The sequence below is a fragment of the Phyllostomus hastatus genome, unplaced genomic scaffold (genome assembly GCF_019186645.2).
Source record: "Phyllostomus hastatus isolate PE091 unplaced genomic scaffold, TTU_PhHast_1.1 phas_contig_1162, whole genome shotgun sequence".
Classification (NCBI taxonomy): domain Eukaryota; kingdom Metazoa; phylum Chordata; class Mammalia; order Chiroptera; family Phyllostomidae; genus Phyllostomus; species Phyllostomus hastatus.
In genome coordinates, this window is record NW_025333537.1 from 8,234,981 (window position 1) to 8,259,385 (window position 24,405).

The window sequence follows — 24,405 nt, forward strand, 5'->3', positions numbered from 1 at the left end:
GCTGCCTTGTTGGTGAGCTGTGGAGGCCATGTGGGATTCCTAGACCCGAGCCCAGAGGCTGGCTCTCCACCAAATGGGCAGAAACGCAAACATATCAGGATGCGCTCCAGGTAGACCAGTTAGCCGAGAGCTGTCCTTGGTCCTGAAAGTAGAAGTTTTGCTTCTATTTTTGGTGGGGTTTTTTTTTTTGGAGGGAGGGTCTTACCTCGAGTCGGAGCCCGGGCGGTGTGCGTGGGCTCAGGGGTGGGCTGCTCAGGGCCAGTGGGCTCACTGGCAGCCTGCTGGGCCTTGGGCTTCCTTATGGGCATCGGCTGTGGGAGGACCTGCTTGGGGAAGCCCTTGAAGAACCAGGCTCCAGAGCGCTTCCACACCTTGGGGAGGAGAGGTAGAGGGTGATGACAAGGCAGCCACACACGATGGCCCCTGCCTTTGTGAGTGTCACTTTTGGGCCTTGCTCCCTTCCCTAAGCACCCTGACCATAGCTGGCGCACTTTTCTTACTAGGATACAGTCTTTCACTATTTCTATGTGATTCCCACGCCACCCTGACCACTCAACAGAGAGGGCCTGGCTAGACCCATTTTCCTGATGGAGAAAGCTGGACATCACGAAGGTGTGAACTTGTAGAAGGTTATACAACCAGAGGGTGCAAGGACAAAGACCAGGCACCAAGTCTTCCAAGTCTTACTTATGATGTGCCGCGCCCTGCTACCAGGGAGAGAACTAGGAGAGGAAGAAGTAAATCTGCTCCGGCACCCAGGAGGTGTTCTGCCAGTGTTCACAGCTGAGCTGCTTCCTTCCATAATCACCCCTTAAGGCACATCCCTGACCAGGTCCTCCAGCTCCCACCTGCCACCTTGACCTCTTGGTTCTAGGGAGGGAGAGGGAATTGGATGAAAAAGGGCGGGCGCTCAAAAAGCCCAACAGGACAAGTCTACTCACCTCCCTCTGCTCCAGGCAGATTTTGCAGAGCCACACGGGATGCGGGCGGTTGTTGGAGGTCTCCACCCCACACTTGGTACAGACATTCTGGGGACGAAATATGGGCCAGTGCACACTCAGATACACTAGGCTGCGAGCTGCTAGTGATTAGGGCAGGTGTCTGGAAAGGGCGATGATGGAGCCCCATTGTGAAGAGCTAGAACTTTCCTTCTCTCACCTCCTGCCCATGACCAAGGCCAGTTAGAATACATTTCCAACCTGAGTCTTAATTTCTAATAACAAGAATGGGAGTCATTCCCAAACACTGGATAAAGAAATTCTCCAAGGCTCCCTGGGGGGTCTGGGTTTTCAGCATCCATACAGAGGAGACAATGGACGTGATTTTCAAAGAGGAAAAGCTATACATCCATATTGCTTATTAATTTATTCCTTCTTTCTTTTCAAGTAAACCTGAGACAACCTAGGCTATGACTACAGTTTCAATGCTTCAGTGAAGAGAAAGAAGTTTTCTGAGCAGACGCCGTGACTGCATGATGGGACGTTACACTTTTGGCTGTTTCCTGGAAGTCAAAGCAAATAGAAAAACCTAACAGATCACCAAATTCTCACTCTTGGCTGCCTGCAGCAGACAAGGGTTTTTTTTGTGTGTGTATGTGTGTGGAATAGATCAACTTTCCTCAGTATTCCATCTAAATGCTAAGTGGGACTCTAAGCAGGGGGTGCCAAGTGACATTATGGATGTTTCCAGTTGCATCACTCTCCTGAACTCCTGTCCTGGGAATCAGGCTGACCCAAGGACACAGTTCTGGCTCTGCCCTGGAATTGTGAAGTACACACAGCTGAGGAGAGGGCACAGGGTAGAGGAGCACAAGGCCCCCTGCCCAGCCTCAAGAATGAAGGCTCTCGAAGCCCAGTGGTCCTAACTCAGCTGGAAAGGGGCTTTCTAAGTCACTTGAACTATAACTCAGGGTAAGAGAATGTTGGGTTAGCCTTCCATGTACACACATGTATAGATGTGTGCCCGATGTACTCTTCAGTGTGACATGGGACTTGCTAGGCCACAACCTGGATACTTGCAGGCTCTGCCACAGCTCGTGTCCTACCTCAGTTGAGCTCCCAAGTTCATTCTGGACGGAGCTGAGCTCTGAGGGGACAGCAGGGTCACAGGGACTTCCACGGGAGGAACCAGGACCAGGGTCACCTCGGGAGACAGCTGGGCATGACAGTATCTCACAAGGAATCACACTCCGGCAACTACCCTTCAGGACCCAAGCTCCATTCCCAAGAGCCAGGGCCCCCCAAGGCTTGAGCCCAGACCTAGCCCCTCTGCGTGTGAGGAGCAGGGATTCGGGGAAGAGGAGGGTGACGGTACCTTCTTACAGTCCTCACACACCACGCAGGCAGAGCCCAGCATCCCCAGCTGCTCTCCACACAGGATGCAGCGGTTCACCCCGTCCCCGGCCACGTTCTTCCTCATGTTCTCCAGACGGTCCACCAGGCGCCTGGAAGCAGAGACAGGGCACTGAGGGCCTGAGAGGACCAGAGACCACCTGCCTCTCCCACAGTAACAGGCCGGTAGTCTTAACCTTCTCAGAGTCATGGACTCTTAGGTGTCTGATGAGGCCTCTCGGACCCTCCCCAAGAAACAGGCACATGAAGTCTGATGCATTTTCAGAAAATCACGGAGCCCCTCCCAGATCCCCCAAAGCCCATCTGTTCTACTGACTTCCGATGAAGAATTGATCTAGTCCTATTTCATGTCACTTCTTCTAGGAAACCGCCTCTGGGCTCCAGGTCCGTTTATCAACTTGTCGGCATGGCGTCTTCACAGGCACCTCGAGCCTGTGCATCTGTCTGAAGTCTCATCCAGGCTGCTCCCCACCCCCCACCCCCAGCACCCATGTCCCCATTCTCAGCAAATGGCCCCACCGGCTGCTAGCTTGCTCAAGCCGGCATCTGGGGGCTTCCTTGAGCCCCTCCCCCCCTGATACGCAAGGACCCGACCTGAACCTGCTGTGCCCCACTCCCTCACGTTGCTGGAACCCACCCATGTCCCTCCATCCTCACCTCAACCGAGCCGCTGCCATCTACGCTGGCCGACCGCAGCACCTGCTTCCCAGTGGGCCTGCCAACGTTCCCAGCCCGTACAGCCTGGTCTCCCCACCACAGCCAGGGCCCCTATTCCTAAAACACGAATCTGACCATGACCTTCCCGCTCCACTCGAAAAGCTGCTCATTCCATGAGGCCCCGTGACCCTATGTGGTCTGGCCCCCAGTGGAACCTCAAACCCCTTCTCCCTCCGGGTCTGGCTTTCAAGGCTGCAGTTCAGTGGTTCTCCCAGGGTCTTTATCCTCTGCATGTGCATCCCCTGGGAGCTTCTTAGAAATGCAGATTATTGGGCCCCGCCCCAGACCTGCGGAATCAGAGACTCTGAGGGGGGCGCCCAGCAATCTGTTTTCACAAGCCGTCCGGAGAGTTTGGATGCAAGCTCCAGGTCGAGAACCACTGCTGTGGTTACACGCGGCCTCTCCAAGTCCCAGTTCTATCTGCCGCGGCACTTTGCACACTCTGTTCCTTGTGCCTGGAATCCAGCCCCCCTTTGCCCCCACATGCTTTAGTTCTCTCTCTCTCTCTCTCTCTCTCTCTCTCTCTCTCTCACACACACACACACACACACACACACACACTCCTGCACTTTTCCTGGCTAGATTCCCCTTACCATTCGGATCCCAACTGAAACACCGCTTTTTCTGACCACCCACTTCACATGCCCCAACAGCAACCCTGCACATCTCCAAAGCACTAGCCACACCGGTAGGTAACTGTGAGATTATCTGCATTAAGGAATTGGTTTGTCATGAGTCTGCTTCTGGCTGCCCCTCTGGATGACGAGCTCCCCCAGGACAGGGACCTTGTCTGTCCCGTCCCTGCTGTGTCCCCAGGGCCAGTGCCTCCCGGGCCACCGTGAGTGTCCCTACAGGATGGGCGAGTCACTGAATGGAGGAGTGAGGGTGGCCTGCTTCCCAAGTCCGTGTCCAGCAACGGCAGGCTGCATCGACTGGCAGGTGACAGAGAGTGACTGAGACTGACATCGTGCTTAGTGTCCGCCTGGCATGCCACGAGGTGCTTCGCCAGCCAGCCGACCCCAGGAAACAGGGAAGTAAGACGACTTTCCCAGGGCCATACAGCTAGGAAGCGGCAGAGCCGACACGAGAACCCAAGCTTACATGCTTTCCACGAGCACGTCTCAAACTTAACATGTGCACAACTGCACATCTTGTTCAAAGGCAGATTCTGAACCACCAGGTCTGGGTGGGGCCTGAGGTGCTGCATTTCTAGAAAGCTCCCGCGTGACCCCACACGATGCCACTGGCCCCTGGCATACTCTGAAGAGCAAGGCTGCCTAACCACCACCGCCCCTGGGCAACACCCTAATGTGGATCTCAGGTAGGTTCTGGGGCACATCCCACCTCCCGGAAGTCAGCTCCTTGCCCTTCCTTCACATAAGACTGTATTGTTCCCATTCCAGCCACAGCCAGGGGACCCAAATGGAGCTGGACCCTCCCCTCCCCTCCCCAGGCTGGGCCCCAGCTGTGGACACCGAGGGTGGGAGAAGCCCTGGACTGGGCCTTGGGCATCCCGGGCTCCAGAAGGTCCCTGGCAGCCACCTGATGCTGCTTTTCCCCACAGGCCATCCACTCCAAGCACTGCACTGGGACTCGCGATGTTATAAATAGCAGGCTTCCCTTTGTGCTCCATTCAGCAGCGAGCCGCTCTGCCAGAGGAAGAGCCAAAAGCAGCCTGCAGGCTCTGCAGGCTCCGCTGTGACCCAGATCGGAGGGAGCGGCCTTCTCCCTTCCCTTCGTCCTCCTCCCCCCACGCCTGCCTTTTCCCTAGAAATTGTTCTTACAGGATGATGGGCGGCGGCGGCAGTAACCGGGAGCGAGCCCCCAGTCCGTGGTCCCAGAACACCTGGAGCAACAGCAGCGGAGGTTTGCTGAGCACTTACTCTGTGCCCGGCACAGAGCTCAGCAGGCCCCCCAGATCCCATGAGCGAATCCTTCCAGCGGCACTATCAGCTAAGGGCTATTCTCGTCCCCCTTCTTCCAAATGAGAACACTGAGGCACAGAGAGGTTCAGCGATTTTACCCAAGTCGCACAGCCGGGAGGTGGAGAGAGCTGGGAGGTCAGGGCCCGGCAGGCTGGCTCCGAGCCCCTGTTCGGAACCGCTGCACACGCTGCTAGGATGCTCCACGCAGAGCCCTGGGTGCCCCCCTGAGCACCCCCACTCCGGCCCGGCTCCATTCCCCTGCCTTCCCCACACCACGGCCCTCAGGCCCTCGGTCATCCATCCGTAAGCACTGAGGTTCGAGCACCATCACCCCCTCTGGGCCTGTCCCGCCCGCCACCCACTCCCCTGAGGCTGGGACAAGACGCCCAACAGCTGCCCCCTCATCCTGCTTCTCTGCAGAGCCCTCAGCGCAGGGTCGAGAAATCTGCATTTTAGCTCTGGGTTTTGTCCCCCTGGGTGCCTTCCGATGCTGCAGAATTATAAAAAGTATTATGAGACCACGAGGTGAGCTAATGGAGGCGGGGGGGGGGGGTCACTGCTCGTATGGTGACGTTTTGCTCCTAAACAGCCTTGCTCTCCCCTACTTTCTCCTTCATCCCCTGTCTCAGCCGGAAATGATTAGATTTTGTTTTCATTTTCTCAGGGGGCGTCCCAGAGCACAGAGAGGGTGAGAGGCTTGCCTGGGGCCCCTCGGCCAGGGCCAGGCCCTTGTTCTCAGCATCAGTAAATCATCCTTCTTTCCTCGGAGCCCCGGGGGCCTCCTGCCTGGGGTCAGGCTTTGCCAGGGGAGCCCAGAGAGGCAACATGGCGCGGAAGACCTGATTCAAAACAGCAGTGCACCGTGTTCGGGGGGGCCCTCCTGCCTCGTCTTGACAAACCAGGGCCCTGGAGTCGCCCACCCCTTGCAGGCCTACATTCTAGCCTCTCTTCCAAGACGCCCGCCTCTCACACCCTTTAATCCTGACTGCAGAAATGCCCCATTAACCCGCGTCCTACTGGGAGTGTCTGGTTGGCTTCCGTCCGGGGCGGCAAATGGCACAGAAAAACAAGGGACTTCAGCCCATCATTCCGCCGCCTCCCCTCAGGGACCCTCGATACTGGGGGATTCGGTGCAGGCCAGTAGAGAGAGGAGATGTGGGGTGGGGGTGGGCGGACCCTTCTCCTCTGCTCAGAGGCCCAGACGAGCCGGGGGGCCCTGCAGCCCCCCAATGCTGGGGCCCCAACAGGGAGGCCCCACAGGCCAAAGAGAGAAAACTGGGACAGAGAGCTCTGAGGGGAGCGAAGTCAGAGTTACGTCAAGACCACGAGTCACGAACGCGTCTTTATCCTGGAGACAGGACAACTCAGCGTCTCCACCCCGGAAGGCCCGCTTGTTGTGTGGACGAAAAAGGGGCCACGCGCTGAACCCGGCGAGCTCCGGGGAGGCCCGCGCGGTGGCCCCACCAACTCCGAGACCTAAGGCCCCACCTGGCATGGCCTGAAATGAAAACTTCCCAACTAAAAGTGAGTCATGAGGGGAATCACGTCCTAGGCCGCTATCTTCCTTGACAAAGGTCAACCTTGACCTTCCCTGAGCCAGTCGGTTGTCTTTGTGCGTCTAAGGTAACATACTTTCCGTGCATCCGAGTGACCCCCTTTCTCCAGGCCCCTCAGGGCGCCATCTCCCCATCTCCCGCCACAGCAGAGAGCACAGACCCCCCCCTCCCAGTGCTACCTTGACCCCCACACACCTGCTCTACAGGCGGTAAGGGTTCGTTGTCAATCGCCCTGCACCCACCCAGGGAAAAGAGGCAGGGGGTCTCTCCAGTTTGCTTTTGATCCAGTCTCAGGGGTTTCCCCACCTTGCTTTCTCCCTGATCTGTCACCCGTGACTTTCCCATAACCCTCCTTACCCTCCTTCCTTTGATTCTAATGCACAACACAAGCTGCAAGACTGCCATTCTCTGGAGCATTTTCTCAACCCGCTGAGACTTCGCTTCCCAGCAACTGCTGTCAGTTTGGCTCAGATCAACTCCTAAAAGTTCCCCAGCGGTTACCAGTCGGGGCAGGACAGCGCTGTATGCGTCATGGCAGAGGCTCACAGCGCCCCCTGCAGGCCGATCGCCCACATTAACAAAGAATACACCCCCGTGTAGGGGGCGCCCCCCCTGGCTCCCCGCCTCCGACCCCCCCCACCCCTGCTCCAACCCTTCTCAGCCGCGGGTCCGGGTAACCCTGGACACCAGTGTTTCGGCACACAAACCCTTGGAGAGCCCGACGTTTACGGCGCCCCTGGATCACCTGGGGAGAGTGTCTGACATTTAGACAACGATTCTACAGGGCCAGTGGGGGCGGGGGGAGGACCTGGGAATCTAGCTTTGAGGTGGCTTCCTTGGGTGCTGGCGCGTCCCTGGCCACACCTCAAGAAATGCCGCGGGAAGGGAGGAAGTAGTGGGACCAATCACATGGGAAAATGCTCTCCTTATGATAGTAAGTGGGTTTAAAAAAAAAACAAAACCAAAACCCATGATGCAGAATCGTTACCATGTGAGTCTGGGTTTGGCACACGCGCATCTGAACATCGTCATGCTGTGCACTGAACCAAAACAGTCAGAAAGAAGACACACGGAACTGTGCACCCTGATTGTTGCTCCGGGCGGGGGCGGGGCTTGTGAGTAACTTCATCCTCTTCTTTGTGCCTCCACCCCTCCCCCCCATCAAGCACCCGACTAGCTCTGTGCCTCCTTCTCTTTCCACAACGACCCGTGTTTCCTTTCACGAGGAGAGAAAGGAGACTGTGAAGACAGAGAACACACGAGTCACGGTTAAAAGGTGTGGGTTGACCCCTGCCTCCGGTCCAGCCCACGGCCTTGAAAAGCCTCCCTTCTCCGGGTCCCTGGTCCAGAACCCAACACTCAAGGTCAGATGAGCCGCACCTGAAGTCCCCTCCGCAGGCGACACTCAGGGGTTCTCAGACCCCGAGGCCGAGGCCTCAGGGCGGCCCCTCGTGTTTTGACGCGGAAGGACCCCCCGGGAGCAGGAGAAGCCCCGTGTGCGCCGGCGGGGTGCCGTTGCTTGCCTGTTTAATGGCTCTGCGTTAAGTGCCCAATTAGCCGGACACTGTAAGTGCCCGCCACTCTCTCATTAATGTCTCCACACGCCTGATTAACCGCACGACGACTCCTGAAGCCTCACATCCAAGGAACATCCATCACTGGTCTGTGGGCTTCGGGGGGCCTGTTGGTTACCCGGGAGAGCGGGGCGGGTGCCTGCCCTGGCTCAGATAGGGCGTGTCCCCTCCTCGGGGCACCGACAGATGACCCCTGCAGGTGGTGGGAAGGGGGTTCCCACCTTGGTCTGACCTTGCCATCCGCGTGGATCCGGATGCGCTGCTCGTTCATTTGATACACACTTGCGGAGCACCTGCCCTGTGCCAGGGTGATGGTGAGGACCCCGCAGGGAGCCCAGCAGAGGAGGCCCCGCCTCGGGGACCGGGAGCTCCAGCGAGGGGCTCAGACGTTATCTGAACAAGCACCGAGGCCATCGTAACTGCGCTTGCGGTGCGTCCTCTGAAGGACGTGTGGGAGCGCCTGTGAGAACGCACAGAGGAGGGACGGGAGAAGTCGGGCTGGGGTCCCGGGGGGAGGGACCGTGGAGCTGAGGCCCGCAGGGGAGCTGCCCCAGTAACAGGCCGAGGGAGAGCACCAGGGGACGAGGGAACAGCATGCGCAAAGGACGTAGGAGAAGCTCAGCTCGGCTGGCGGGCTGGACGGCGGGAGACGGGCGGCGGCCCCTCCAAGGAGCGTCCAGAGTCTCCCAGGGATGGGACAGCATCCAAGCGCTTCCCACAGAGGAGACTCCACCCCCACTGTTTTGAGACAACATGGGGACATCGGACCAGAACCCCTGGAGGCCCGGAGGGGTAGGAGTCTCAGATGCTGTAGGGGTTCCCAGCAGATCGGGACAGGCAGGTCCCGGGCTCCGTCTACACGTGGGCTGGACCCGGTCTCCTGACAATACGGGTGTGTGCGCCTTCGCGCTTTGCTACCTCCTTAGCTCTGTGACCTCAAGAAAGTCACTTAGGCTCTCTGAGCCTCCCTTTTGCAAATCGGGGAAAACACAGCCCTTCCCGCCCCCAGGACTGCCGTGGAGATGGAACGAGGGTGTTTGGGAGACGCCTGGAACATGGTAACGGCCCAGTGAATGGCTGCTGCTAATGACTCCTTCTGGAAATGTGTGGCTTTTATGACTCCCTGTACTCACATTTTTCCTGTGTAACCAGGGTGCTACAGCCTGGCCACGAAATCTGTCTTTCAAAGCTTTTACAGGGGCCACGGTAACGAGAAGTTAATGGGACTCACGGGCCTGTTTCTAAACACACACACACACGTGGATGGCACGTGTCCCCACATGTGAACACATATGCCCACGGGTACACCTGTAGAGGCACACGTCCACGTGCACTTGTGAGCACACACACGCACGCACGTGTGCATCGTCAGCAACAACACACGGGACACACTTTCCCAGGCACGGCTGTACACACTCTGGCCGTGCAGGCAGCCCAGCCCCGGGGGCGGCCTTCTGCAGACAGGGGTGGGGGGAGAAGCCACCTGCAGGCCGCCTTACAGAGTCCAGACCGGCCTCGGGGATACCGAGGCACCTGCCTTCATGCTCTCAGACCAACGCTGCTGCAGCGTCCCGTTGGACGGGGAGAGAAGGCTAAGGGACGTTCAGCTGCTGCGCCAGGAAGCAGGCTGCAGGTGGCGTCCTGCCAAGCTCAGAAGGACACCCTGCCTGGCAAGGTGCGGTGGGTTTCGGCGTCGACTCCCGAATTGGGGAGGGAAAGGGCAAAAGGCCAGGGTTCTGCCCCTGGGGGTTGGGGGGGGGGTGGTCGGGGAAGCTGCCTGCCGTGTTGTCTGTGTGTGTGTGTGTGTGTGTGTCTCTCTCTCTCTTACACACACACACACCATCAGTTCCATAATCTTGTTGCTTTTGCTCTCATCTAATTGCCAAGTGGGGGGATAGAACCGTTCACTTGATCAAATTCGGCATTTTCTGAACTTAAGACTGGGCCCCCTGCTGCGACTGGGGCACAGAACTTGGAAACAGGAGGCAGCTGTGGCTGCTCCGACAGGGGCTGGCTGGAGACCCCAGCACAGGGCCTCTCGGGAACCTGTCCTGCAATGACGGAGCCGCTCTGTCACGCGGCCCTGCAGCGGGCGGACGGGCCGGCGGGCTGCGTGCATTCCAGACTCATTCATTCTCACGGTTGTTTATTGCCGTCAGCACCTGGGGAGCCACAGATCCCGATGTCTCCCCTTGATGGATGGGTGACTGGGACTCCCGCCTGCGCCTCGGCACTTTGGGGAGGGGGGTCACCCCAGGCCAGAACCGGAGACAAGGGAGCTAATGTGGTCACTGCTGGGCAAGATGCTGGGTCGTTATAAACCCGGGAGCGCTAACAGTCACCAGGTATGTGCATTGTGTTCCTGCGGTCACCTACAGCCTGTGAGATCAGCTCTATTACTCGCTCCCATTTACACGGGGTGGGGGGGGGACACCAGGGCACACAAAGGGGAAGTCACTTACCCAAGGGCCCCTGGCCCTGAGTGGCCAGGACAGGATCGGGGGCTAGGTCTACCTCCCTAGAGGCTGTCCCTCTTTAGAGGAGTGAAGTTTCTGCTTTATTTCCATGCTATGGCTGGGGCTCTTGCCAACCCCTCGACCTGCCCTTCCCCGTTGTAGAAGGGGGTGTAGAGAGTGTGGGGCACAGAGGCCCACAGGGGACAAGGGTTGCTGCAGGGGTCAGGAGGGAACTGCCGCATTGACGTGTGTGAGCCTGAATCGGCTGCGCTGAGCAAATATCTGAGACGCCCTACTGACTTCCCTGAACCCCTGGAGTCGCTTGCCCATGGCCTTCCCTGTCTGCACCCCAAAAGGCAATGGGATCAAGTGCACAAGACACATTCAAGTTCAAAGTCTGGTTTGGCCATGCAAGGCCTCTGTGCCCTGGGGCAAGTGTCATAACCTCCATGGGCTTCTGTTTTCTCAGCTGCAGAGCAGAGACGACCTCGCCTGTGCTTCGGTGAGGAATTACGAGGGTTAAAGGCAATGTAGCTCAGCTGAAGGATCCCAACACGGCGCTGGGCAACCAGCGGCTGCCTTTGTGTAGAAGAGCAGAGTGAGACACCGCTCCGGGGCCAGCCAGCCTGGGTCTGTGATCGCTCATTAACTGTGTGACCCTGGGCGAGCTGCTGAGCTCCCTGTGCCTCAGTTTCCTCATCAAGAAAATGGGACTAGCAACACCCACTGCACAGGGCTGTTGTGAGAATTACGTAAATGAGTCTACAGGAAGCTTCATGCACGTGCCGGCGCGTGGTGCTTCAACAGTGAACTATTTCAAGTCCGTAAGGGTGTACTGTTTATGAGGATGAACCAGCATCATTTCCCCAGAAGCTGAGCATGGTGGCAGGAAAATCCTCAGGTTGCTTCTTCTCCCTTTTGTGAGCCACCCAACAAGGCCAGCATGGTGGTCCTAGACAGAGCCTGACTCGGCCCCCTAGAGGGCACGCGGTGAGGCCTGGAGACCTCGTTAGTTGTCAAACCTGGGGGTGGGGTTAGGACAGGCATCCAGGGGATGAAGGCTAGGAACGCTGATCAAAATTCCTACAATGCACAGGACAGCCCCACCGTGAAGAAGCACCTGTCCCCAAACGTGAAGGGTGCCAAGGGTGAAGGGACTTGGACAGCACACGGGCCAGGCTTGGTCACTGGGGTGGAGGGTTCACTTAACCTGTTCTCTCTTTTATGGCGGTCACTGAACTAATTAAGGAATGAAAGTTTCCATTTTCATCTTGTACACACAGATTCCACGAATTACCAAAGCTGCAGACATTAGAAAGTGTTGGCCCAATCCCTGGAAAAGGAGGTGCTGCTTATTAGTTACAACACTGGGGGTTCAGAGTCCCCCCAAACCCGGGGAAATCAATGACAATTTCTTTACAATGCCCACAGACACACGTGGGCATTTTAAATGCATCTATAGTATCAGGATGCCCCAGACCTCCTGAAACCTGTCCACGGAAGGCCTAAGACTCAAGGTCAAAAGAATCGGGCGGGGGGGGGGGGTCTTCCTTTAGAAAGAGGAGAGGATGACTTGGCCGATCGCCAGCTTTTCAAACTACAAAAAAGATGCCTGCCTAATTAGATGTAGCGAGTCCCAAGCACTGTTCTCCACTTCTCCCTCTGTCCACATTTTTGGAAAATTCTGCGCCAGAAATACAGGGGACGATGGGACGGAGACAGAGCGGTGACAGGAATCCAACAGATTCTGCCAACAACAGGTTGTGTCCCTCTGACGGCCTCCTCCATCACAGCATCTGGACGCCAAGGTCAATGACAAGTCCTAATTGCTTTTGGGGGCCCATCTGTTGAGGGACGCTGATCTCAGATGGAAGCCACCCGGCTGCTTGGCCCTGCGCAGGCAGGGCGCGTGAGCAAATGGCTCTGAGAGGCTCTGGGTAGAAGGAAATATGATAAGGACGCAGAGGGGTCCTACCACTGGGGGGAGGATTAAAACCGGGACCCACAAAAACAAATTTTCCCGAGCAAACGTTCCACTCCAGCCTTAATGTATCTAGAGGTCCTGCGGACACCTCGTGGGAGCGTGTCCCACCCACAGAAGCCCTTTGCACACTCAGGAGCGGCACTCGGCACCCGTGCAGCCTGGCACCTCTGGCCGTGGCCGATTGGATGAGGGGTGGGCACTCAGGGTGAGCGGAGCCAGTCGGAGTTCCTCCCCTGGGAGTTTGGGAGTGGGACCAAGAGGAGCTACAACAACTGGGGAAATGGAGCATGGCTACGTTATCTGCCGTGTGGGATGAGGAACAGACTTTTCATGGGGCTCAGCTCCGACCCCTCGAGACAGCTCTGAATTCTTATATTAAATTCCCCTTGTTGTATAAGGTGACAGGGCCTCCCAAGACGACCAGGATTAACCCCTTCCTGTGGGTGCATAAGTCTTTCTTCCACGAGCAGATGGGATCCCTTTCTCCTCTCCAATAGAATATGGTGGAGTAATACCCTACAGGTTTCAGGCCGAGCTGTCAAGGATCCTGGCAATCACCACCTTTGTTCTCTTGGGATTCAGCTGCCACGCAAAGGACCTCAGGCCAGACTACTGAGTAAGGAAAGAGAGGGACCACATAGACCACCGTGAGGCACAGACCTGGGCACAAAGCTTTCCTGGACCTCCCAGTCCAGCCCAGCCGCCGGCCGAATGCAGCTGAGTCAGCAACCTCAGCCCACGCCGCGTGGAGCGGAAAACCTGCCCAGCAGAGCCCTGTCTGAACTCTTAACTTACAGAACCGTGAGAAGTCATATACTGTGGTTGCTCTAAGTCACTCAATTTGGGATGCTTTGCTACGCAGCGATAGAAAGCTGCAACCGCCTCGCTGGAATTCATTTCTGTTCTTGCGAGCCAAGGGTCCTAAGGAAGGTAGAAGGCCTGCAGCTGCCAGGGAACGTGACAAACTCTGAGATCCCGCTTAGCGCGTGAATAAGGAACGTGGGGGTGAGATGAGGCGGTTTTTCATGAATTTCCCTTCTGGCCGTCACGTCTCCCTCTGGGGAGCAGAGCCGGATTGTGGGCTGAGCGGTGATCAGAGGTTTAGGCGGAAGCAAAGAGGATTCAGGTGGGGAACCAGCTCGGACCTGCTGCGTTCTCCTGGGGCTCTGTGCAGGGCGGCTGACTCTGGCAAAACTGCCCCAGAAAGGCAGCACCTCCTGGGAGGCCGGAGCGTGAGTCTCCCCCAGGACTCTCAGAGCCACAGGAACACGGAGACCAGCTGTGGACGCACCAACAGGTTAATCAGGTCTGAAAGGGACAGGGCCAGCGTGGAAGGGGCTCCAGCTTCTGGCTCCCAAAAGGGCCCCTTCAACCCCGAGCTTTTAAAATGTCCATGTCCTGCAGTCTAGACCTTTGGGGTCAGGCCTACAGGAAGGGCACCTGATAGTCTAGTGTGTAGTTCTGAGTCAGTCCAACCGGATGTATATCTTGACTCTGCGTGACCTCAGGCAGGCAACCTGACCCCGTGAGCAAAATGGGGATGATGCTAGCACCTACTTGTCAGGGCTGAGAAAAGCAGTTAGGGAGCCAATCCATATGACGTGTCAGGTTCAGTGTTTGGCACACAGCGAGGGCTCGATAAACGGTACCCATCGTGGTGATTATCTGTTGTGTTCCTGAACGATGATTTCGCACCTCTCTAGATGGCTTTCCCTCGGACAACAGGAGAGAGGACTCAGCAGCTCAGAGCTGGGTGTCTGGGACCAGAAGGGGACACAGATTCATCGCAAATGTAACGTAGGTACAAGGAGCTCCATCACTCTGAGAGGGGCAGCCCACCACATGCAGGGGTCCTCCAGCCAACACCCCCCACCCCCCCCCACACACACACCGTAGTCTGAGCAGACTCGGACGGACCCGCCTGGCTGGATGGTGGAGACACCGAGGCTCCCAAAGCTGATGCACTGAGAGCCTCAGCTTCTGAAGTGGGGGCCCCGATGGCACCTTGTTTTCAGCCTCGCCCCAGGCCTGATACGTCGCTTTGCTGTTACCACTCCTCTCTGACCCTCTCCCAGGAAATGTGGGAAGGACTGGAACGAGGGTGGGTTGGAGCTCATAAGACACAAATAGGTGTGCTGGCGAGGCCTCCCCGTGGGGAGGGCGTGGGGAAGCAGCCGCCTGCCCTCTCCGCTCCGGCGGGAAACGCAGCCACTTGGCACAGGGAGACTCGGTCACTGAGAGCTTGGCCCCAGCCTCCCTGGAAGCCTCTCCGATCGCCTCAGTGGACGGCACGGGCTGCTGCCCCTCCAGGGCTTGCCAAATGGGAGTCTCGGGACATAATTCTAGAATGGAGGTCGGGGCCACTGGCAGAAAGTTGGCTTCCACAGCAGACTCAGACTCATTGTTAAGTGATTGCCATGCCTTATTGATGAAGCGTGGGTTCTGGACCAGGCACCGTGCAAATCCCTGGCATGTTAAGCCCTGAGAAGTATATGTTAATACTGTCCCCACACTGCAGATGAGGAAACTGAGGCACAGGGAGGTAAATGACTTACTTAAGGTCACACAGAGGGGAAGTGGTAGACCTGGAATTTGAACCCAGGTCTTCCTGACTTTGGGGCCCCAGGGATGAGCCATCATGTCACCAGGTTAGCCAAGGGCAGTACCATAAGACACGGAGGACAAGGCCGGGAACCCATCTACCCTGTTCTAGAATGTTCAAACTAGAATCTTTTCAGCCCACAGAGACACCCACCCCTTAACTTTACTCCTAGAGTCAGACCAACAGCCATGTATGTTTCTATAACATGGGCAGCATAGCTGATTGGATGAGAGAGAAAGAGCACCCGACACAAGCCAGCCAATCAGAGCGCCTTCCCTGGGAATTTGGACCCTGGGCTCCAACAACAGTCCAAACTCTCCAGCCTCTTGGCCACAGGAGATGTAGAGAGAGATGAGGAGGCAGCACCGCCTGCCATTTTCACTCATTCACTCAACAAACATTTTGCTGCACACCTACTATGTACGAGGCTCTGGGGATTCAGTGGTGAACAAAACAGGCAAAAATCTCTACCCTGGGGAACCTTATCGTCTAACAGGAAGAAATGAACAATCATCGAAGCAAACAGGTAAATACAAAATATGTTGGCTGGTGGTAAGCGCTATGCAGGAAAAAGGCTGAGAGGAGGTCTTGCATCTAAGGGTTTATCTTTAACACGTACGTTTCTCTTCCCTGCAAGGGGCAGGCCCGTTGGTGGGTGAAGTGAACACACACAGAGACACGCACAAGCGCGCACACACACACACACATACACACACACACACTCACAGACTTCCAGCCTGGACAGCTCCTCACTCCTGATCCATCTTAAAAAGCCAAATAAAAACTCAGCCCTGTAAGCAGGCCCCTCAAAGACCTGCCTCTGCAGCGACCTCACGAGGAGGCAGACACAGGCTACGGGCGGGCGGCGGGTCTCTGTCCTTTGTCAGCTGCACCTCTGATCTCCCCAGTCTGCCCTGAGTTACCTGCAGGGGCTCAAATCAAAGGCGCGCACTTCCTGCCTGTCTGTAACAGCATTACCCACCCAAGAGCCTGCTGAACCCCAAGCTGAGTGTGGGGGCGAGGGGATACACAGGCACCTCAGTGCCTAGATCTGTTGCAGGCAGTTGGCAAAGGCGGCCCCTGGCACAAAGGCCCGGGGAGGGGGCTGGAGGAGGTGCCACCCCACCTCTTCCCGTCTCTCATTTCAGGGTCCAGTCTCAGAGGACCAGTTGGTGGCTTCCCCACCTCCTGGCAGCCAGAGCCCCCAGCCATGCCGAGCGCTCCCCAGACCCTTCCTCTCCCCTTCTCTGTCCCCCTCCCCTCACGCCTCCCTCTGAGGATCACTCACATTCCCCCACTCCACTCCCGCACTGCTCCCCCTCTCTGTAACGCTGTCCCTGCTCATGGATTTGGTCACTCTGTCACAACTGTCACACATCCTTCTCATGTCCTTGCTTCTCTCCCATACGCATTTTTTAAACCTCTGCCCTCTGAACCCCAATTTTTCCTTCTTCCTACCATTTATTAAACACAAAGTATCACCAGGGCCGGGAACTGTATTTAAATCACTGCACTTATTCCAGACAACATCCCTGTGCACAGTGACTGGCATGCTCCCCATCCTACCAGTGAGCAAACCGAGGCTCAGAGAGGTGAGTGGCGCGCCCAGGACCCACGGCGGGCGGGCGGGCAGGCAGGTGGGCGGGCGGGGCATGGGATGGAGCTGGGGGGCTGGAGCCCAGACCTGCCAGGGGAACCGCTGCCGCTCACCATCACCCTGGCCTCCCTTTCCGGGCTGGTTTCTCTGGGTCTCAGATAATTCATGTGGGGCGTGTCCTCCCTCTTACGTACAGTCTCTGATTCTCTCTCCTCCTCACCTCGCCTCTACGCCTCTACGTGGCCAGTGTCTCTGGAACACATTTCTATGAGGCTGAAACTGGCTCACACACAGGCACCTCCAGCCTCCAACGACAATCTCTTCCCCCCCATCAGAAGACCCGCCACTCCCCCTCTCTAATTCCCTCCCCAGCCAGCCCCCCACCTGCCCTCTCCTCCAGCCTCTTCTCTGCTCTTCCAGCTCTCCAACCTCATGTGACAGGGATTCCAGTTCTGCCTAGGTGGGTGGCCGGGCGGGTCACGGGATGGCAAAGCTGAAGTGCAGCCCAGCCCACTCCAGCACCTGCCCTGAGCAGTGAGCAGTGCAACCTCCTGGCCCCCCCCCCACCCCCCACCCCCCCCCCACCACAACTCTCCAAAGGGACGGGAAGTGTCAGGACTCACCCAATCCGCTCCTGCTCCATTGCTTCCATTTTCTCGGCCCTCGCGATCACCCTGTTGATAATTTCCTTCTCCTCATCCGTCAGCTCTTCCTGCTTCCTCTGTCTGTCGGGCTGACCACCGGGGTGGACGGACCAGCCCGTCTGGAGCCTGAAAGGTAACGTGGGAAGGTGTGAGGCCGGACCCCAGTTGGGTGGACCCCAGTTCTGGGGACTCTGAACTGGGAGTTTACTGGGAGACTCCGGGCCAAAGAACGGTCTCTCCCAGAGCCTCAGTTTGCTCATCAGTACAATGGGTCTATTTCTAGCATGTGCATAGCACATGGCAGACAGTCCGTGATTGGCATTTGCAGGAAGCTCACGGTGACCTGGAGGATGGTGGTGTTTGCAGAGAAAGACTCCAGGGTAGACTCCTACAGCTGGAGTGGAACGAAGCCAGGGAGGGTGGTCTGCAGCCCTGGGTCCCAGGGGGGCGCCAGCCCTTGCCCGGTACAAAGATGTTTGGTTTGAGCCACAGATTTTATTTTAAAGATTTTATTTATTTTTTAGAGAGGGAAGGGAGGGAGAAAGAGAGAGAGAGAGAGAAACATCAATGTGCGGTTGCTGGGGGTCATGGCCTGCAACTCAGGCATGTGCCCTGACTGGGAATCGAACCTGCGACACTTTGGTTTGCAACCCGCACTCAATCCACTGAGCTACGCCAGCCAGGAGATTTTTTTAAACCATAAATTTAAACTAGTTACCAACTAGGTTTATAAAAGTCCTTTGATTTCACATAAACATCCACATTTCCAGCCTCCAAAGCTCCTGTAGCTTTTTGAGTTTCATCCTGTGTTCTTCCTGGCTTTCCTTTTTTTAAAGCAAACATGGACGTAGCACCTATAGGGTACCCACGTTGCCACATTTGACCCTGACACCACCCCTACTGCGGCCTGCATTAGCTCATTTACTCCTCGCACCATCCCTACAAGGCATGGAGTGTTGCCATCCATCTCCTGGTGAGGAGACTCAGATATGGAGAAATCAGACTTCTTGCCCAAGGTTACGTGGCCAGGAAGTGGCAGAAGCGGGCTTTGAACTGGGTAGCCACACACTTAACCTCCACAGCAGAAAGGGGTTGAGCGCCTGCCTGCACAGCCCCCATGACAGGGCAGAGGATCAGAGGCTGCTGGGCAGAGGGCTGCGGTCTCTGGCAAATTGAGATCATCTCCACTAATGACATGGCCCACGCCCCAGGGTGCTGAGGCGCGTCACCCGTGGGAATGCGGGGTTAAACACCACTAGAAATTCTGGTCCCCGCCAGGGGAAAAAAGAACAGTAACTCAGAATCCTCCGGAGCCGGTGCCCCGTTGGCTGCCAGCCTCTATTACTTCCACTGCTCTGATCTCGCCAGCAGGCATGGAATTGCCTTTTGACGCTCAACGCTGGACACTGAAAGCCCCGCCTTCCCCGCCACCTCCTCTGCCATCCTCCCCTCTTGGCTGGTTTGTACTGAAGAGAGGAGAAGGGAGAGTTTCAAGGCAAAGGGAAGCGGGTGTCTGGGTAAGTCTTCTCGGGGGAGACCGCAGAGCCAGGGCCTCTGGGGACGAACTCGGACTGAGTGTGCTCACACCCCTCGCCCAGGGCCTTCCCGTGGCTTCTCGCCAACACCAAACACAGCTCAGAACTGCACAGAGGTCGCACAGCACAGCGAAGGTGCTAAACGCCACTGCACTGCGCGCGGCCAAATGGTCAAATTTACGTTCTGTGAATTTTACATTAATAGAAGTCAAGGTCAGTCTGCTTGCCCATCTGCGAAGGCCCACCTCGTCTGACCTTGACCTGCTCCAGCCTCATCACCCCCTCACTACACTCTAGCCTCACTGGGCTCCCTGCTCCATCTCAAACACCAAAACCCTGCCTCTGCCTCAGGGCCTTTGCACTTGCTGCCCCCCTTCCAGGAACACTTAGCTCCCCAGATGGCTCCCCAGGTGGCCACTTCTCACCATTCAAATCTTGGTTCGAACGTCACCTCCTCAGGGAGGCCCTCTGTGGTCCCCCCCATGGCCCCGGTTCACTTTCTTCACTGCACCCGTCACTAATTCAAATTATCTTTTTTTTTTTTGAATTGTGTTGTAGCCCTGGCTGGTGTGGTTCAGTGGATTGAGTGCCAGCCTGCGAACCACAGAGTCACTAGTTCGATTCCCAGTCAAGGCACATGCCTGGGTTGCAGGCCGGGTCCCCAGTGGGAGGTGCACAAGAAACAACCACACACTGATGTTTCTCTCCCTCTCTTCTCCCTCCCTTCCCCTCTGTCTAAAAATAAATAAATAAAATATTTTAAAAAATGATGTTGTAAAAAGGAGGAAGAGCAAATCTTTGCCAATCTGACGGGTGCACAGTGATTCCCATTAAGGTTTTATTTTCTATATGTTCCTTCTCTATTTGGATTAATAAAACAAAATTCCTTTGTGCTTGGAAAAAATTGAGTTGTTTACCTGTCTATTGCCTCTTCTCCCCTCCCCCCAACCAGGATGAGGCTGCAGAAGGGCGGGGCCTTGTCTACTCCTGAGTCACTGCTGAGCGATGGCCCGTGGGACAGCGTCGGAGAGTAAGCAGGCGCAGAACGCTTCTGAACAGGAGGGATGTTAAATGTCTAGTGGTAGGTGAGACCCATGCAGTGACCGAAGCAATGGAGGCGGCTCAGTTTAGGGACGAGGGAGGTGCCCTGAGGAGGCGACGTCTGCGCTGACCTGGCCTGTCTCCACCCTTACAAATTTAGGACGAGGCTTCCGGAGAAACACGAAAGGGCACCTGCCTCCTACTCCCCCAGATTGCCTAAGTCACAGTTTCCAGACTTTTCTCTGAGGGCTTCTGGGGAGGGGGCCACAGAGGGACAAAATGGGCAGGGAACTAGGTCCTCCCCCCTCATGTCAGCCAGATGGCAATGCTGGGTCCCCAACACTAACAAGGCAAGGATTCCAGTAAAGAAAACTAAAAGAAAAAATGTAAAGACTTTAATACTTGATATTTACTAAAAGCATGAAATATGAGTTATTGCCCTGGATGACCTCTATACTTCTAAGTATCCGTGCCCTTTGCCATGTGAATTTTAAATAAATGGCCCTCACCAAAGAGTCGGAATCTATTTCCCTACCCCTTGAATCCTGCCTGGACTTATGAGTTGCTTTGGTCAGTAAAACACACGTTGAGTGATGTTACACCATTCCCGAAGCTAAGCCCGACACAGCCTTGCATGAATCCGCTTGCTCTCTCACCCCTCTGCCGTGATGTGACAACAAGCCCAGGACGGAAGGCTGGAGGACGACGGAGAAGTGGAGCAGAACCGAGTCACTCCAGCCTCAGCCGTCCCAGATCAGCCCACCCTGTGACGCACAAGGCGCGTCCAGCCAAGATCAGCAGAGCCACCGGCCGAGCCCGGATTCCTGGGAACAAGTCATTGTTCTGCGCCACTGAGTTTGAAGACGGATTGTTACACAGCAAAAGCCCGCTGATATGGTATCCACCAGGACAACAGCAAGCAAAGAGGAAGCGTGTCAGACTCCCCACGTTTACTTCACAGCACGGTACTATTTTAAATTACAGCTGCACAGAGTCCGCCACGATGCGCTTACCGTTTTCAGCTGCCTAACAGCTCCGCGCTTACCTGTCTCATCTGTTTAACTTCAGAACAGAATAATTACTCGAAGAGAGCATTTCACTGCTAACAAAAGTCTCAAGATCGCTGCCACCGACCTGCTCATTTTCCAGATGCTTGCCTCTCAGAGGAGGGGAGGGAACAATGGAGAAACATGCCTGGAGAGTGGGCAGAGGCTGAAGAAACCAGCGCCCTGGACGTGCACGATCGCTACCTGAATGCCCCCGCGCAGGCGCATCTAGAGAGGATCGGAAGGAAGTCTCCCACCAGCACCAGCACCTGTGTTTAAAGGAATTGGTCCTGGCTCCAGGTGGAGGCACCTCACAGATGTTTTTCTCTCTCACATGTGGCCCAGGGCAGACTCCCACCTCCTTCCGCCTCCCGCCTTAACTCTGAGTTCATGCCCACGGTAGTCACGTGATGAATAGCCACCAGGTGTCTCTTTTAATAAATCGTAACTCCCAAAAGGAAGGCGATGATGGAGCGGCTGCCGGGACGCCGAGGTTCCGAAGCGTCCCACGGCGGTGCTGGGCAGAAAATTAATCCTCTCTCTGTCCTTTCTTCTCCTCACCTGCTCCCTCCCCCCAGGATGCCGGCCTAGGCAGGTGTCAGCAGGCAGCCGCAGTACAGCTCAGTGACTGAGATTTTAATGGATCCTCAAGGAGAGGACGGGGAAGGAGGGGCAGCCGCACCACAAAGTGTTTGAGACGTGCCCTGTGGGTGTGAAGGCCCTTCCGGGTGAAATGCACCCCGACCAGACTAAAGGGGGTGCAGGGGGATGCCACGGTCCCCCGCCCCCTTCAGAATGCCAAGGGAATCGAGGGTTCCTGCCAATCTGTTAAGCCAGACCGAGTTTCATTCGGTTCTTCTAAAACTCCATGCTCGCTCTCATGTCTGCACTTAGCACAGGCTGTTCCCCTGCCTGGAACTCCTCTGTCTCGCCTTTGTCTTGCTCTGCCTTCACTTGGTCTCGTCTTGCATGTCACTTCGCCCATCAGGACCCCCAAGCCTGGGCTAGGTGCGCCCCCGCTCCTGTGCTTTCTCGGCCCGCTGTGACTCTGCTCTCAGAGCTCCTAGCACGCTGGAGCGTGTTTGTGCCCGACTGGCTGTTTCTTTGTTCGTAGACCCCTCTAGACATGCCCTCACACTTTGGCTCTCCCTGCATTCCTGGGACTCAAGACAGGGCCTGCTACGCAGTAGAGGGTTGGTAAGGATTTGTTTACAAAGGAAGAGAGGGAGTAAGGGGGCAGGAAGGAGGGGAGCAGGCCATGAAGGAGGTGGACCTTCAGTATTCAGGAAGACTTCAGGAGCCTTCGGACCCTCTGGAGTCAGGAGCTTCTCTCCTGGGATGTTCATATTTATGATCCGACAGTGTCTCAATGTCTTTCCCTGGCACGTCTGAATGATACAACTCACAGCACTCACCAAAAGCAGATCAAGTCTGGCCAGAGTCTTACCAGCCAACAAACAGAAACTGTAGGACATTCAGGTGGTCTTGGGCAATCAGCTTGTGCAAAGCTGCCATTTGACCGATGGAGAAACTGAGACACAGGACCAACCGGGAAAACGACTTCCCGGGGGTCACCTTATCGATGTCAGGAGAACCTTTTTAGAGGATTCTGGGCCTGATAATGTGGTTGTTTGGGCCAAAAAAATAGCTGAACAAATGGTATCTATACACATATACACAATGTGCATATACAAGACACACATATATATAATATATGAATATATGCATGTCCAATGAACACGCACATAGGCTAAGGCAACGTGTGACTCTCACTTTCCTCTGGCTGTGCTCATGCGCTTCACAGTTTACCCAGCTTTCCCGTGCATCTGGCTGCGTCCCACCAGCACCTGGCGAGGAGGGAGGGCAGGGCTGTCCCGCCCGCCTTACAGAGGAGAGAGCCAGGGCTCAGGGAGGCGGACGGCGTGCCCGAGGCCACACTGACATTGAGTCCCCGGGCAGCACTCAGCTGGGGCTTCTGACGCCGGACCCCTCACCCTGGCTCCAGGATACCGTGCCCACCCTGGGGAGGGGGGGATGACTTTCCGCGGTTTCTGAAGGAGCCCAGGCAACCAGAGCCCGGTCTGCCCAGCAGCCCGGCCGTCTGTGTACTGGACTCGGCCTCCAATCCATCACGCCCATTTGGGGAATGAATCCAATGCGAAACACAGACGTTGCGAGTGGAGCGAGGACCTCTGAGCCAGGGGCAGCTCCCTGGGAAGGCAGGCTGACCTCCCAGGAGGTGACGGGGACAGTGCATGTAGCACGTAGCTTCCCACAGGCTCTGCTCTGCCCGTCGCCATCTTTTATGAACGGTGGCAGCCGAGGTAGCATGTTCTAGACCCCGGAACGGCGCTCCGGGGCAGAGGCTGCCGGAGCAGGCCCCGAGCGGTGGGTAAACTTGCTGAAAGCCCACCGGTACTCACAAGAATGAAACCGAGGGCTCGCCTAAGCAACACTTTCCATCCTTTCATCAGCGTATTTTTTTTTTGACCCTGACCAGTGTGGCTCAGTCGGTTGGGCGTCATTCTACAAAGCAAAAGGCCGCCAGTTCGATTCCTGGTCAGGGCACATGCCTGGGTTGGGGGTTCAGTCCCTTGTCGGTGCCTGTAGGACAGGCAACCAACCCATGTTTCGCTCCCTCCTTCTCCCTCCCTTCCCCGTGCTCTAAAAATAAACAAACTCTTTTAAAAAAGATATTTTTAGAAATTTCATAATTTTTTTCTCAAAAGGGTGTGTGTGTTTTTTTCATCACTTGATTTTTTTTTTTAGAGATGTAAAATTTGCTAGTTCCTTTTTTTAACCGTCTCTCTGCAGGGGCAAGCCACTTGCATCAGCAAAGAAATTCAACTCAGTTAGTTGAAAAACAAAATAGCATAGAATACTCACTGTTCTTTATCACTGAAGGAAGGCAGAGGAAGGAGAGAAAGGAAAAAAAAAGAAAAGTCAGGTCAGGAAAGAAATCTCATAATGATACCCAAACGGCCGTCTGGCTGCAAAACCACACAGTTTAAATTGCAGTGACCTACTTCTTCCGTTTCCCCGCCTGGTCTTGATGGTCCTCTCCCGGCGCATCTGAAACAAGGCCGCTGCGACTGACGCAGGCCCGTGAAGTCCGCAGCCTGCTCCAGATGGCCAATCGGCTCAGCTTACCAGGGAACCGGGCTGGTCATGGACGTATTTAAGGAATGGGTTTAGGGCCCGTAATGACAGATCGCTGAATGGCAACCCGGCCAAGGCCGTCCTTGGCTTTTATTGTTTCAAACGCTTTGAGGAGGTCCAGCAGCTGCGAGCCCTGAATAGTTGCTGGGGTCACCCAAAAGTAGAACTTCCAGCACCCCTCTTTGGGGAAGCAAAGCTCCATTCCAGAAAGGAGACCA

General features: G+C 56.1%; 1 protein-coding gene across 7 annotated transcripts in view; it reads right to left on the minus strand.

Annotated features, from left to right (window-relative positions):
- RPH3A (rabphilin 3A) overlaps positions 1–24,405 on the minus strand; it is a 165,301-nt gene that overhangs the window by 21,913 nt on the left and 118,983 nt on the right. For 6 of the 7 annotated variants that reach the window (XM_045845877.1, XM_045845844.1, XM_045845852.1 and 3 more), the window contains 5 exons: positions 23,915–23,926; positions 17,386–17,532; positions 2,314–2,443; positions 942–1,028; positions 206–371 (listed from right to left, as the gene is read on the minus strand). In XM_045845877.1, coding sequence (XP_045701833.1) covers positions 206–371; positions 942–1,028; positions 2,314–2,443; positions 17,386–17,532; positions 23,915–23,926 — 542 coding nt within the window. The remainder of the gene's footprint in view (positions 1–205; positions 372–941; positions 1,029–2,313; positions 2,444–17,385; positions 17,533–23,914; positions 23,927–24,405) is intronic. The other variant, XM_045845868.1, reaches the window with a different exon arrangement.